At 35.0% G+C, this 16,477-nt stretch overlaps 1 protein-coding gene across 5 annotated transcripts in view; it reads left to right on the plus strand.

Annotated features, from left to right (window-relative positions):
* Positions 1 to 15,927, plus strand: part of PHKA1 (phosphorylase kinase regulatory subunit alpha 1) — a 99,044-nt gene extending 83,117 nt beyond the window's left edge. For 2 of the 5 annotated variants that reach the window (XM_031446387.2, XM_031446389.2), the window contains 7 exons: positions 1,523 to 1,624; positions 2,512 to 2,627; positions 2,757 to 2,795; positions 9,773 to 9,943; positions 12,304 to 12,357; positions 14,020 to 14,220; positions 15,413 to 15,927. In XM_031446387.2, the coding sequence (XP_031302247.1) occupies positions 1,523 to 1,624; positions 2,512 to 2,627; positions 2,757 to 2,795; positions 9,773 to 9,943; positions 12,304 to 12,357; positions 14,020 to 14,220; positions 15,413 to 15,586 (857 nt within the window). In that variant the 3' untranslated portion in view covers positions 15,587 to 15,927. The remainder of the gene's footprint in view (positions 1 to 1,522; positions 1,625 to 2,511; positions 2,628 to 2,756; positions 2,796 to 9,772; positions 9,944 to 12,303; positions 12,358 to 14,019; positions 14,221 to 15,412) is intronic. The other 3 variants (XM_031446388.2, XM_031446390.2, XM_064483039.1) reach the window with 2 other exon arrangements.
* The last annotated feature ends 550 nt before the right edge of the window (positions 15,928 to 16,477 follow it).

Genomic DNA, 16,477 nt, shown 5'->3' on the forward strand with positions numbered 1-16,477 from the left:
AAATAAAATCACAGTTGCAAAACTCAATTTTAGCCATTGTTTCAGTTAAATTTACCTAAGAGGGTTTTAACTGAGCTGTTAGCAAGGAGCTAAATTTATTGGTTTGACTCTAACCTAAATTACATGAAATAATTTATATTTAAATAACCCTTTAAAGGAAGAAAGTTAATGATTATTTTATACCTACCATATGCCAGACACTGTACTTTTTGTTTTATATTAGCATATATTATCTCATTTAATCCTTACAGCAACCCTCTCGCAACCCTCTAGAGAAGGTATTTTTATCTCACTTTTACCAATAAAGAAATTGAAACTCAGAGAGGTTAATAACTTGCCCATAGTTACATAGTTAGTAAATAGTTGAATTTGAGTGGGTCTGCCTGATTCCAAATGATTTCCAACTCAGCACATTGTTAGATTACATGTATTGTGTATGTGTATGTGTGTGTGTGTGTGTGTATATATATATATATTTATATGTATATATGTGTGTGTTTATATATATATATATATATATATATATATATATATATATATATATATATATATATAAACTCTAGCTTTGGTATCAAGGGATGTTTTATGAGGGTCTGATTATTCAATAATAAACTTTGACAAGGAATAAATCCCCAAGCATTTTTCACTTTTCCCTAATTGCCTGTTATGGATTTTTTTCTTGTGGATTCATCAAACCATGGCTATTTATTTCTTCTAGGATAAAGTCAAGATCCCTGGGTCTGATACTCAAGACCTTCAACAGTCTGGCGTCTACCTCCTACTTCAACAGTACTTCCCACTAATTTTATCAATCCCCATCCTTGGAGATTGATGTTTCCTCTGATTTCCAAAGCATTTATTATCTATACCTGTATACCTCACTTAATATAGCCATGCCATGTTTTATTGTTGTTTGTCTTGTTTACATGTCCAATCTCTCCCAAATAGTTGGTCAGTCTCTTAGGGTCAAGTACCCTGTCATACCTGTTTGTACTAACATTGCTTAAAATCATGACTTACATGTAGTAAACTCTTAAGTGTCTAATAATGTTGATGAGCAAGTTGAAATTATCTTCTCAATATTCTTCGTAATTTCATGAATTCATATCCATTCTCTTTTTAAATCTCTATATATCCAGACTGGGAGGTTTTGATTATTTTAGTCCATCTTCATATATACATCCATTGCCTTTCTCTGACTGGTTTCCAGTTGCACTGTTCTCCTTTCATTCTTCCCACTTTCAAATAAAGATTCTACTGAGTACCCTAATGATGTGGAAGAGGGATGAAGAAGAAATCAAGGACCTGGTTAATCCATAAACTGGATAATCAGTCCTTAAATTATTAAGACTCTGTTGCAGCATGAATGCCTAGGCAGTATGGTGCTGGAAATTTATTTTGTAACTCTGTTCTTCCAATCAAGTGACTCAGAAATTCTAAGCCAGAAAGGAAATAGAGAAAAATAGGGTGAGAATGGAAGGCTAATTAGAAATCCCTCTGTCCTAACATTTCTGCTGACTAGCTGAGGAAGCCACAGATGGCCTGATGAATCTCAGTCCTTCAGCCATGAAGAACCTCCTGCATCACATTCTCAGTGGCAAGGAGTTTGGAGTGGAACGAAGTGGTAAGGTTGAATAACTGCACGTCCATTTCTGAGTGTTTGTTTTAAGTGTCTCATTGATTTTAAAATGTTTTTATTGTATCAGAGGAATTTTCCCCCAAATAAATAGAACCCCAATATATGAAACAAAACCACTAAAACCAAAACTGTCTTCTGGAATAAGATTTGGAAACCACTGTGTGTCCTTTTTTCCTTAAATGATACATCAATTAAGTGGATTATTACCATGTTTTGTTTTGGACTGTTTTATACTTTCCCTTACATTATCCTGTCTCTACTTTAGGCTAACTAGCAACCTGTATCATCTGAAATTTTCTTGTATTCTAGTTGTCAATAATTCAGTAGCACTTAACAGTGGTGTGTGTGTGCGTGTGTGTGGCTGCTGCAGTACTTCTGATGTATCCTTCACCTTTAAATTCAAATACGTCTAGGGGTCTATCACAAATTAGTCTTACACCTGCACTTGGTGGTTTGGCAGTGGTATTTGGTATCAAGCACCTAAAATATCAAAGCAAATGAAAAGGGTTATCTCTCATGCTTAACTTTTAGACTTGGAATAAATAAATATATAATGTCAGATGGATAAAGAAAGTTATAAAGTAGTGTTCCTCAAGCCTTAATTGTTCATAAGAATCACCTGGGGATCTTGCTAAAATGCAGGCTTTGATTCAGTAGGTCTGGAATTTGGCCTAAGATTCTGACAAGCTCCTAGGTGATGCTGAAGCTGCAGACCTGTGGACCACACTTTGAACAGCAAGGTTATAGTTGATTGTTTTTTTATTATTATTAACATAAAAGGAGGATATGCATCTAAGTCTTGAACTTGGTGGAGAAAAGAAACTGAACCTGATTCTCCTCCCTCTTTCTCTTTAATCTATCATGCTGTATAGTTCGCCCCACTGATTCAAATATCAGCCCTGCTATTTCTATCCGTGAGGTTGGTGCTGTTGGAGCAACCAAACCAGAACGAACTGGGATCATGCAGTTAAAAAGTGAGATAAAGCAGGTAAGTTACTACTTGGGAAATGAGCTGGGATGTTGTCATGTTTAAGAACATTCTTTTTGAATCAGACTTTGTTAAGATCATGTATTTTGTTTCATACCCTGAATTTAATTTGAGCCATTTATTTTTCAGGTGGAATTTCGTAGACTGTCTATCTCAACTGAGAGTCAGGTGAAATAAATAGGGATTCTTTAACATAAATTAACCTGCCTTTAGTTGTATAAAACATGCATGAGCTCATGGCCTTTTTACAAATAAGCCACAAAGTAGCTTGTTTGAGTCTCCTTTATAACAATCATTCTATAGACAGCGTTCCTTTTCCCAGACCAAACTATTTTGATAATTTTAGGAGGAAAGTAATTTGTTCTTGATGGCAAGAAATTGAAACCTTGAGTTCCTTTTGTTAGGATTAACATGTAATTTTAGAATTAATTTTCTTTATGAAATGCCTTAGATTTCATACTTTTAAGAACCAGTCTAGGTGAAGGCTTTTTTAAAAATCTATTTTCAGTTATTGACCTGAAATTAGATTTTTATCATTGTCATGATAGAGGTATACGAAAAGTGTTGTGGACACAAAGAGGAAAAATATCTAAGTCGATCTGGGAGTTTGTGGGAGTCACGAAACATCATATTGTAGCCTCTTACTCATTTTTCCCTGCAGATGAGAATAAATGAGTTACTATGTTATACAAAGAAATAGTTAATACAAACTTCTATAGTTCCTTTCAAAACTCTGGGAAATCACTGATTTCAAATTCTTTTCATGAAAAGCTTAAAACTACTCCTCCTACTTTCAAAAATAGACTTATGCTAGCTTACAGTATTAAAGCATGTCCAGAAGAAGAGAGACGAAATGAAAATTTTGTTTGTTTATTTGTTTATTTGTTTGTTTTAAGTGTTAGAAACCACTCAGAAGAAGAATGAGCCAATGCTTGAAGTTTAATTTGAAGTGAACTTAATTTGAGTATACTTATCAGATACCCTTCCACATTTATATTATGCAAGGGCAAGGACAGAATGGAGTAAGAAAGAGCCTTGTGATAGAAAAATGTTCACTTTACAGGTGTTTTCCCAGACAATTTGGAAAGTTTGAACATTTCCTATCTGAAAGGTGAAAGAACATTTCATAAGAGTTAAACTGATATTCTTCCTAAACAGTCCTTTTTTTTTTTTTTTTTTTTGGTTGACAGTGATTGGCTAAATACTTTGTAGTTGTTGTTTATAGTCTCACAGTATTACTTACAAGTTCACTATATGTTTAGAACTTGAAGTCCATGTTCCTAGCTAGATTAATATGATATGAAGGACTTGACCTACCTAGCTATATCATTTAATTCTTTTTTGTACACATTCACTATCTATAGGACTTCAAGAAAGGCAAAATTGTTAGGAGTATAATTTAGAGGATTGAGAGCTTAAATTTTCATTGCTTTCTTATTTCTAAATACTGATTTTCCCCCCTTACCTACCTGTCTGGTATTTTGTATTGTTCTAAGCCCTTTTCTCTACCACTCACCAATATCCTCTTTTCTGATTATGGGAAAAAATACTTTTAAAGGTAGTTTTATTTATTTTACCCTTTACCATGACGTCTAGAGTTAGGCTGTTTCAATCAGCTTTTTTAATGATAACATGCTGGCTAGTTACTTGAATAGTCTGTAATTTTACTGTACTAATAACTTTTAAAAACCCAAATAAGAGTTGTCTTGCCTCAACCCTTTTAAAAATTTACTTTCTCAAGTTTTTTTTCATAACCAATGGTGGTCATCCTCTGAGTATAGATTTGATGTTACCATCTTTTCTGGTAACCGCTGCTATCTTATGTTATATACCATTCACAAGTGCTTTGAATATGCTGTTATATACATCATGACATATACTGATCGAAAAGAAAAACAAAATGAATCAAAAAGTAAAATTTTATACTTATAAATTAATTTCATGTATAGGGGTAAAAACTTTCCATTTCTTTTCCAAAAATGCAGGAGAGGGAGTTCAACTCCCCATTTTCATTTCAGAAAACAAAATTCAATTTAATAAGTATTTATTTTTTAAGTATCTGTTTATTCATTTATTCTTTCAACTAATATAATTAATTGCATGCATACTGTGCACCAGACACTGTACCAGAAAGCATCAGTATACCCTGGGAACTTCCTAGAAATGTAAAATATTGGTTCCCACCCTAGACCTACTGATTCAGAAAGGCTGGAATGAGGCCCAGCAGTCTGTGTTTTAATAAGCTTTCTGGGTGATTCTGATGCATTTTTAATTTTGAAAACCACTGGGATACTTATTCTTCTGATTATTAATTCATTTATAAATATTGAATGCCAATTTTGTACCAGGCACTGGAAATACAGTAGTGAACAAAACAGATGTGGTCCTTGCCTTCATGAATCTTACAGTTTAGGAAGACTGACCTCTGATTTAGTTTCCTTGGTTTAAATCATTGTTACATAAAGGCCTATGATTTCAGGTCTCTTAGGCTGAAGAGATTAAGGCCAGATGACCATCAAACAAAAAACGGAAAACTATTGGAAATAATATTGGTATTTCTGTTGACCTTAACCAAGAATATACCCTGTAATGAATTTGTATAGTATGACTTGGCCAACTTTATCATATCCACATTAATAAAGGAAGACAGAAGCATAGAGGTGAAATTGATCTAAAAGCTCAGAACTTGATATTTGGTTTTGGAAGAGTCTGAATAGCCTTTGTGGTTTGACTCCACTCTCAGCAGCCTAGGATCTTGATGGTAGAGATGAAGACAACGAAGAGAAATCAAATGGCAGTTCATCTACTTGGTACATCAGTGTGATAGTCACTGGCCAATAAAAATGTCCTAGGGTGTATTTCTCTTTTACATAGCTACGGTAATATAGGGATTTGGCCCAACTAAAATGTGAGAAGTTCTTTTCTCAGAAAATATTTCTATTATCTTCTTTTTATTTTGTATTTATTTCTGAATCTAAACTGTCAAAGAACTGCTTTCCCCAATGTATTTCATCCTTTACTTGTATAAGTTCTTCAAAGTTCATTACATTGTAGCATGTATCCATATTTCATTCCTTTGTATTGCTGAACAGTATCTTATTATATTGATATGTACCACATTTTATTTATCCATTCATCAGTTGATGAACATCTGGGTTGTTTCTGGTTTTTGGCTATTATGAATAACACTGCTATGAACCTTTATGTATAAGTTTTTGTTTGGACATATGTTTTTATTTCTCTTGGATATACATCTGGGAGAGGAAGTGCTAGGTCATTTGGTAACTATGTTTAGCATTGTGAGGAACTGCCAAATTGTTTTCCAAACGGACTGCACCATTTTACATTCCCACCAGCAATTTATGAGAGTTCCAGTTTCTTCATATCCTCGTCAGTCCTTTCTATTGTTATCTTTTTCATTCTAGCCATTTTACTGGATATGAAGTGGTATCTCATTGTGGTTTTGATTTGCATTTCCCTAATGGCTTACGATATTAAATATCTTTTCATGTGCCAGTTGGCTATTTGTTTATCTTCTTTGGAGAAATGTCCATTCAGATCCTTTGCCCATTTGTTACTTGGGTAATTTGTCTTTTTTCTTGTTGAGTTGTAAAGGTTCTTTATATATTCTGGATTCAGGTCCCCAAATGTTCTTTATGTATTCTGGATGTAAGTCCCTTATCAGATATGTGATTGGTAAATATTTCTTCCCATTCTAGGGGTTGTCTTCTCACTTTTTTTTTCCTTCAGAGAATATCAGCCACAGAATCTACTTTCTTGATAGTGTCATTTGAAGATCAGAAGTTTTTAGTTTTGATGAAATCAATTTACCTAATTTTTCTTTTAGTATCATATCTAAGAAGCCTTTGCCTAGCTCAGGTTCACAAAGATTTATTCCTATTTTTTAAGAGCTTTATAGTTTTAGCCTTACAATTAGGCCTATGATTATGTTTCTGGGTTCCCAAGACCACCCCCAGGTTAAATGATTCACTAAGAGGACTCACAGGAATAAGCATATAGTTGTACTCAAAGCTATGGTTTATTACAGCAAAAGGATACACAGCAAAATCAGCAAAGGGAAAGGTACCTTGAACAAAGTCCACGGAAAACAGTTATGAGCTTCTTGAGTACTCTCCCAGTGGAGTCACACAGGATGTGCTTAATTCTCCGTGCAATGAGTTGTGACAACATGTATGAAATACTGTCAACCATGGAAGCTCATTTAAGACTCAGCACCCAGGATTTATATTGGGTGCTGATCACATAAACAGCATCTGTCTGGCATGTAGCAAAACTCCCAGAGGGAAAGCAAGTGTTCAGCATAAACCATAGAGTTTGCACAATTTAGGCACTGTAAGCCACTGTTACCAATTCTGGGAATGGTAGGAACCTTCTAAAATCCAGGTTTCCAAATGGCAGCCAAGGGCCAGTCTTATAAGCAGGCCTTTCCAAGAATAGCACTTCTAGCCTGCTGTGTTAACTCTTTTCTGTACATAACCCATTTGGGCTTAATTTTTGTCTATTGTGTGAAGTAGAGAGTCCAATTTAATTCTTTTGCATGTGACTGTCCAGTTGTTCCAGCACCATTTCTTGGAAAGACTATCTTTCCTCCATTTAATTTTCTTGACATTCTTGTTAAAAATTATTTGACAACAATGTAATGGTTTATTTCTAAACTCCCAATTTTATTTTAGTAATCTACATGCCCAGTCTCTGTCTCTATGACACAGTCTTGATTATTGTAGCTTTACAATAAATTTTGAAATTGGGATTTGTGAGTCCTTCAACTTTGATCTTCTTTTTTTAAGATTGTATTAGCTATCATGGGGTCCCTTGAATTTCCATATGAATTTTAGGATAAACTTGTCAATTTCTGCGAAGAACCCAGTGGAATTTTGATAAAGATTATATTCAATCTGTAGGTCAATTCCAAGATTATTGGCATTTTAACAATGTTAAGACTTCTGATCCATGAAAATAGGATTTCTTTCTATTTATTTAGGTCTTTAATTTCTTTCAATATGTTTTGTAATTTTCAGAGTATATGTTTCATACTTCTATTATATTTATTCCTAAGTATTTTATTCTTTTTAATGCTGTTTTAAATGGAATTGTTTTCTTAATTTCATTTTCAGATTGTTGATTGCTACTGTTTAGAAATACAATTATTTTTGTATATTGATCTTACATCATGCAACCTTACTGAACTCATTTATTAGTTCTAATTGTTTTTTAGTGAATTCTTTATATACAAGATAATGTCATCTGTAGATGATTTTCCACTCTGAATGACTTTTATTTCTTTTCTTGCTTAATAACCCTGGCTAGAGTCTCCAGTACAATGCTGAATAGAAGTAGCAAGATCAGAACATCTTTGTCTTGCTCTTATCTTAAGAAGGAAAACATTCAGAAGTTAATCATTCATTATGATGTCAGCTGTGTTTTTTTGTTCTGGTTTTTTTTTTTTTTTTTTTTTGTAGATGCCCTTTATTAGATTTAGGAAGAACCCTTTTGTTCTCAGTTTGTTGAGTGTTTTTAACATGAAGGCATGTTAGAATTTATTAAATGCTTTTTCTGCATCTATTAGAATGGTGTGGGTTTTATCAATTGTTCTGTTGATATAGTGTATTGCATCAATTGATGTCCAGATGTTAAAACAACCTTGAACTCCTGGAATAAATCCTACTTTTCATGTGTATTAAAAGGTGTATAATCCTTTTTATATGGTGCTGAATTTATAGGTTTGCTAGTGCTTTGTTGAGGATCTTTGTATCTGTGTCATAAGCAATACTGATCTGTAATTTTCTTTATGATGTCTTTGATATTGGTATAAGGGTAATACTGGCCTCAGAGAATGAGTTAGAAGTTCCTTCGTTTTTTCCTTTTTGGAAGAGTTTGTGAAGAAGCAATAGTAATTCTTTTTTAGATGTTTGGAGGAATTAACCAGTGAAGCCACCTGTGCCTGCGTTTTTCTCTGTGGGAAGTTTTGTAATTACTATCGTATCTCTTTGTTATAGGTCTATTCAGATTTTCTGTTTCTTCTGGACTCCATTTGGATAGTTTGTGCCTTTCTAGGAACTTGTGGTTTTCATCTAAGTTATGTAATTTGTTGACATATGGTTGCCAGTGGCATGTCCTTATAATCCTTTTTATTTCTTTGAGATTGGAAATTTTGTCCCCTCTTTCTATCTTGATTTTAATACATTTCCTTTTTCTGGTTTCATTATTTTCTCTATTATTTTTTATTCTCTCTTCTATTTTTCTTTCTGTTATACTCTTTATTATTTTCTTCTCCTTGCTTTGTTTAGTTTGCTCTTCTTTTCTTTTTATTTTTTTCTTTTCGTTGTCTTAAGGTAGAAGGCTTAGTTATTGATTTGAGATCTTACTTTTAGTGGGGAAGGTAATTAGGTTTATTTATTTATCTTTAATGGAGGTACTGGGGATTGAAATCAGGACCTTGTACATGCTAGGCATGCATCCTACCACTGAGCTATACCCTACCCACCAAGATCTTTCTTTTTTTAATACAAGCATTTGTAACATAAATTTCTCTTTAAGCCCTGTTTTAGCTGCACCCCATAAGTTTTGGTATGTTGTATTTTCATTTTCCTTCATCTCAGAGTGTTCTAATTTTCCTTGTGATTTCTTCCTTAACACACCAGTCATTTAGGGATGTGTTGTCTAATTTCCACATATTTGTAAATTTCCCAAATTTCCTTCTGTTACTGATTTCTAATTTAATTTCATTGTAGTCAGATAACATGCTTTGTGTCTTATTTCAGTTCTTTTAAATTGAGGCTTGTGTTATAGCCTGTGAGAGCAACAAACTAAGCTATAGACCAGTTAGAAGTTTAACAGAAATAACCAGGGGAAGAGACAGCAAAGAACCTCTCATGTCATCAATATTTTTGGGACTCTTTTTATGTATCACTAGATGCTTTTTAAAAAGATTGTACCTGTTTACATTGCTGCTAGCTGCTTGTAAGTCTGCTAGCTTCACTATAACCTCTTTGTCTTGGATGTTACACTGAATTTATGGTTTATAATTCTGCAGAGTGTATTTATTATTCACTGTGCTGTAAGGCTTTATCAAAGAAATAGAAATAACTTTTGATTTATATTCTTTCCTCTCTTTTTCTCCTAAGTCACCTGGAACCTCTGTGACTCTAAGTAGTGACTCCTTCCCTAGTGCCTATGGTGAACAAACATCTAAAGATAGTCGTCAAGGTCAATGGCAACGCCGAAGAAGGCTGGATGGTGCACTGAACAGAGTCCCAGTTGGATTTTATCAAAAAGTATGGAAAGTTTTGCAGAAGGTGAGCATAATGTACTGTAGATGTCTCTTTATTTCACACCACCCCCCTTAAAGTTCTCAGTTTCCTTGTCTGAGATACGATGTGACTGTAATATCACTGCAGTTCTATAAAAGTCATGTGTGGGGGGAGGGTATAGCTCAGTGGCAGAGCACATGCTTAGCATACACAAGGTCCTGGGTTCAATCCCCAGTACCTCCTTTAAAAAATAATAATAATAAATAAGTAAACCTAATTACCTCTCCCCTAAGAAATAAATGAATAAAAGTGTAATACATTAAAAAAAACAAGGACCAAGAGAAAAATGAGAAAACTATTCTTTTTAAAAAGTCATATATTCATATGGATAAAACCTAGAAGAAAGCATTAAAATGAAACAGTTGATTTGTTATTTTGATATTGTTGATAATTTAGTCTCTCTCCACTATTGTTGCTATGGTGGTGTTTATAAATTAGATTTCAAAAATCATCACTTCTGTTTTTTGGCCATAGTTGGACGTTGTGGGACATTGTGATATATTTGCTGATAATCAAATGAGTGTGGTGATAGAAACTGGCTTTATTTGTAGCTTTTGTAGAGTAGAAATGTTATTTGTAGCAATGTGCTATTAATAACCAAATGTTACTATAATGAACTAACTGAAGCATCTGGGGAGTTTTGTAAGTCTTATCTGTATTGTTTGTTGGATGAAAACTACTAAATATATGCAAAGTCATAATGATGCTATTAGTCCAAAGACTCTATTGGTGTGATGAATTTTTGTTTTTCTGCCAAAGGCCTAGTTTGCAAAAAACATTTAAAGGGGACATCACACCACTATGATTGTGACAGATTTAGATGGTCAGGAAGACCTTTGTACTCATTCATAGGTTTCATTCATTCATAGTCTCTGAGGTGCTACTTTTTGCTTCATTGCCTTTAGAAAGGACCTGAAGAACACTTCATCCAGGACTTCAAAACCTTTAGTTGTATTTCTCCCTTTACAACACTGATATTCTTCCAGGGACAAAATCAGGTGATCTTTGGAAAGATGAAAGTTGATTCCTCAGACTATCAACTCTGGCAGCCTTCCTTTCAAAGAGTACCTATAAGTTGTTTTCCTTCCATCTAACTTCTGTAGCGCAGTGGTGACTATATATACCTCATCTGTCCAGTTATGCCTGGCTTATGGCAGTTCAGTTTCACAGAATGCATGTAGTAAGTTCTCTTCTACCCCAGATACCATGGAAAGTATCTGTTTTTGTTATCAAGGAATTTAAATCCATAGTTATCTTCTTACACAGCAGCTATAATGCAAGTGTTATGATAAAAGTACAAAACCACAAAGCTGAGAGAATGCAAGGGAAGAAATATTCAAATCTGACTGGGAAGATTAGGTATTTTGTGACAGAATCAAAACATGGACTTGGAATCCTAACGTAAAGAGGGAAGACAAATGTCCTGTTTTTTCATTCCATTCCTTTCAGAGTATGAATATAACGTAATCACTCTGCACATAAATTTCAAGAAAGCTGGTAATTCTCTGTACAAAGATTGTTATTTGGCATATGAAACATGGGTTAGAAATGTCTGAGTCGATAAACCTGTTGGATTGAAATCTTTATCTGTGCTTTAGTATATAATGTTTTGATTTATTTAAAATCTAAAATGGAAAGTCACTAATTCCTATTGCTTTTTAATCATTGAATTGATGGTAAGGGGGGACATAAAATATCATTCATTCATATAGGATTTCTTGAGCATCTGCTGTGTACTAGACAATGCCCTAGGTGCTCACAGCAGTACAGCAGAAAACAAAACCAACAATCTCTGTCCTTACGGAACTTACATTCCAGTAGAGAGAGACAAAGAATAAATAATAAACATAATAAGTAAGAAAATTATAATGGTGAAAGATAGCAAGTACTATAGAGAAAGTAGATCAAGATGAGGGGATCAGGAGTGTTGATGAAGGATGCTTAACTAGAAAATCTAATAACTGTGCATGTCCGGTCAATGCATATCTTGAGGATTTTTTTTCTTTAACCTAAAAATCTTTCTGAAAGCCTATTTGTGATGGCTCTGAGACCTACCATGGTACCCTCTGAATCTTTGGAGCTAGTTTATCCAAGAAGGTAGATCTTCCCTACCCTTCCAATCCCCTAAGTAAAGGATAAACCTTGGGTCCCCTATAATCCAACCCTGCTTCTTGGCACATAGTAATCTCAACCCCTTGGCAAGGATGCTTGGGCTGCAGGGCCTTTCACTGGCCTGTGATTACTCAGCATCTACCCTGTGGAGCACACTTAGAAATACTAAATGTCTCCTTACAGCCTCCCAGTTGTCAACATATCCTTGGTGACATGTTTTTGCTGTTTTGCAGTGTCATGGGCTTTCTGTGGAAGGTTTTGTTCTTCCTTCTTCAACCACCAGAGAGGTAAGATTCTGTATCTTTCACATTTATGTGATTGATAGCTTATCTGGCTGAAGTATTTCAATGATCACTTTTCAAAATAACAAATCTATGCTTTTATAAATCAACTCACCATGTGATGCCTCTGAAGAAAAGAGAGAATGTTTTTAAAAAATAGAATGGGAATATTACAGAATAATTATATATTACATTAATTATGTAAGGACAGCTTCTTTAAATGGTTAGTTAAGTTATGGTGGTTTATGTGAGTTTTGCCAGAGTTGGAAAGGGCAGATAAGATAGAAATCTAAGATGAATGAATGAATGACTTCTCATGTCCCCGTCCTTCTCATCCCCACCTTTCTCTGGTAGGTTGCTTATAGACTATAAACCAGTGGCTCTTAGCTCTAACTATATGTCACAGTAACCTGAACTCCCATTTCCAATTTACTGGGTTAGACTCTCCAGAGATGAGGCCTTAGCATCTGTACTTTAAAAAAAAATCCTTAGAATAATTCTGATATATAACCATGGCTGGGAAAGATTGTCATGAACCACAGACATAGACTATGAGGTGCTTTTATATTTTGCTTTTTACCCAATCACACTGAAATTGTAAAGAAATAGCTTTTACACAACATCAGCAAAGGAGCTCAAATTAGCAAGCTAGGAATAGTAAGATTGAACAGTAGAAAATTCTCAAAAAACTGGAGTTGTTGCAGATAATGGCTGGAGGGGTGGGTACAGAAAGCTAATGCTATGCTTCAGGACTCCACTCCTGCCTAGAGGTCTTTTATGTAGTAAAGAACACTGTGTCCTCTCTTTGTCTTTTCTCTATCTTTAAGCAAGATTAAATATTAACAGAATTAGTAACAGTACATACCTGAATGTACCTTTAAGAGTCTCAGAAATACCTTTACACATTCTTCAATTTGATCTTCAGCACAACTATGTGAGATAGCAAAGAAAGAAATTGTAGTTCCCAGTTCACAGATAATCATACAAATTTAGAGAAGTGAATTGTCCAAGGTCATAGGACTAGGAACTGACAAAGACTTGAACCTAGATCTTTAGACTCCAAATCTGCATTGCCACTCTAAAGTATATACTTAATACAGTTTTACCAAAAACTATTCCTCAATCCGCTTCACCCTAAAATAACTATATTTGTTCATGCCCATTTTAATCTAACAGTATATAAATGTTTTACATAGTTCCCATCATCATGTATATACAGTTTTAGTTTCTACTTAGATTTTTTTCCTTTATCCAGTCATCATATTTATTCTTTGAATGATTCTATAAAAACTCATGAAGTTGCTGTATGATATGCCTTTATTTACACAACCATCCCCATGTTTAGGTTACTTCTAGTTTTATACTTGTGACTAATGCTGCTGTAAACCACTCTTGCACATAGGGATCTTTTTCCTCCTGAATTATTCCTTTAGGATGAACTTCCAGAAGGAGGATTATGGGTTAGAGGGCATTGACACTTTTATGACTCCTGTTATGCCTGCCAGATTGTCTTCCAAAAAGATTGAACCTATTTACTCACTCAATTACTTTAAAGGAGACTGAAGCCGTGCTGTTGGCTACAGTATTTTTTCTGCCTTTCAGAATATGAAATTGATGCCTCCTGCACGTTGGGCTCTTAGGAAGTGATTTTCTTTTTCTCTATCACAGATGACTCCAGGCGAGATTAAATTCTCTGTTCATGTGGAGTCTGTCCTGAATCGTGTACCTCAGCCAGAGTACCGCCAGCTTCTGGTTGAAGCCATCCTTGTCCTCACCATGATGGCAGATATTGAAATTCATAGTATTGGAAGCATCATTGCTGTGGAAAAAATAGTTCATATTGCCAATGACTTGTTCCTTCAAGAGCAGGTAGGCAAACCTGTTGTTTTCTCAAAGAGGAATGTCTGATACTAACCTGACTGCATTCAGACTCTTCATGAAGCCAGTGTCACTTTCTTGTGCCCTCTTCCTCAAAGCTGTTTTCTGGGTACCCTTTGTAGCAGCTCTGAGCTCTGTTTGCAAAAGAAATAGGCTGCAGAATGACCCCTGTCTTTTACCTTGTGTTTTGTGGTTGTGTTAGATGGTAAAGTTGCCTGGAACTCAGGAGGCCTTTATGCTTTTCATCATTTTTCAAACTTCTTATCACACTACTTTTTGTAGTGATAAGGACTTATTAAGAGACTACTGGATAGTATACCCTTTCTGAACTATTAAGGAAAAGAGAAGATTTGATGTGGGTTTGGTTTTGTTTTTGCTTTTCTTAATTACCTATAGGAAAATATTAAAGTGAAACTTTCAATTCTACATTTTCTATTTTCTTAAGAAGTCTTATTCCAGGAAATTAACCACATTTTAAAAATGCAAACTATTGAAAGCTTTCCAAATGTTTTCTAGATTAAGAGTAGGAACACAAAGTGAAGGACATGCACTGTTGTCAGTAGGACAGTCTCTAGAACGTGTAATTGGTGTTCCATTCTGTTAGGCACTGTGGTGGAATGCAAAAGAAATTAAAAGTTTTTCTAGGACTTCTCTAGGATTCTCTAGGACAGTCCTAATTTTAAATTTTTTGGATTGTTGTTAGTCCACATATTAGAAAATTTGGTCCCTTTTAGGCATAGACTCTAGCTTAGAAAGCTTGTGGTCTATTTGAATCAAGTCAACTGAGAAGGAAATAATGATCAAATGCAAGATAAAATAATACATGCTGAAATCAGTAGTACTACAAGGATTCAGACCAAAGTCCCTCTAGGGTGATTTATAATTATTAACATTTGACTCTTAACAGGCAGAACTCATTTGGTTACCTATTATATTTAACTTTCAAAAATTCTAAACAGTTAATACTTTAAAAATAATATCATATGATTTGGGGATTTAGAGGAAAATGCATATATAGAAACTCACATTCACTGTCATGTGCATAACCCTGATCCCTTCCCAGCTAAACAACCTAAGTTCCAACTAGTTGGTGATGGGAGGAGTCTCTGAGTTATTCTAATTAAGACTTTAATTAGGAGGGTCAATAATTCTTCCTTTCCCTTTGTTCTTAAAAACTAAACAGAAAACCCTCGGCGCAGATGATATCATGTTGGCAAAGGATCCTGCATCTGGCATCTGTACTCTTCTGTATGACAGTGCACCCAGTGGCAGGTTTGGCACCATGACCTACCTCTCCAAAGCAGCTGCCACCTACGTGCAGGAGTTCCTGCCCCACAGCATCTGTGCCATGCAGTGAGGCCTCTGGGCCCTGGCTGCTGGGAGCCTTTTGACAGCTGGTTCCTGCCTCGTTGATTGTGCATGAAACTGAAATGTGATGGCCTGATCACTCCTTCCCTACCCCTTTCCAACCCGTTCCTTCCAAGAAGAGCGAACTTTTCTGATAAACTAACTGCTGTAGAAGATGTGAACCCTTGCCTGGAGGCATCTGCTCATCCAGGCACTTCACTGTGGTCCTTAATTCTTTCATGGTTCATAAAAGCTTGTGTGTGTTTTTACTCTCTAGATCTGTTACCAACTTAGTTTTCTAACTCCTGTTTGGGGAGCAGGTATTAATAATAACTTATTCCTAAAGTTTCATTTTTCTTATGTTTGGTTTCATTGTGTGAACGAGTGGTGGATGCTTTGGGACATTATTTCAAGTGGGTAAACCCTAAATTGTTGGCTTTTATGCTACTATAAATTGGAAATATCTATTCTAAGTGCCTTTTCTTGGGGAAAGAGAGTAGCAGATCATGGTTTTCTTATTTCCTCACATGCTGCCTCACTGAGTGATGAACTTTCTGTGCAGAATTACTGTCTCTGCTTTTGCCTTTTCTATATCTGCACAAATAATTCCTACTCTTCCTTTGACAAAATATCAAAACATGCAAGTGCGGTGTGTATTTAAGGATTTCTGTATTAACTTGAAATCACATTTTATGAAGATTGTTGGTACTCAAAGATGCATTTTTAGCAGAAAATGCAGAATAACCCAGAGAAATGGAGCCAGGAGCCCAATTCCAGAGAGGATGGAGGAAGAATAAAAGATACCTGAGTAGGTGTCTTATAAGACACGGAGAGGGAAGCAGAGATGGGCTAGTGCCCTGAAGAGAGCCTTGTGCACTAATCCTTGCCTCCAAAGACTGGG

Source organism: Camelus dromedarius, chromosome X, assembly GCF_036321535.1.
Source record: "Camelus dromedarius isolate mCamDro1 chromosome X, mCamDro1.pat, whole genome shotgun sequence".
NCBI lineage: Eukaryota > Metazoa > Chordata > Mammalia > Artiodactyla > Camelidae > Camelus > Camelus dromedarius.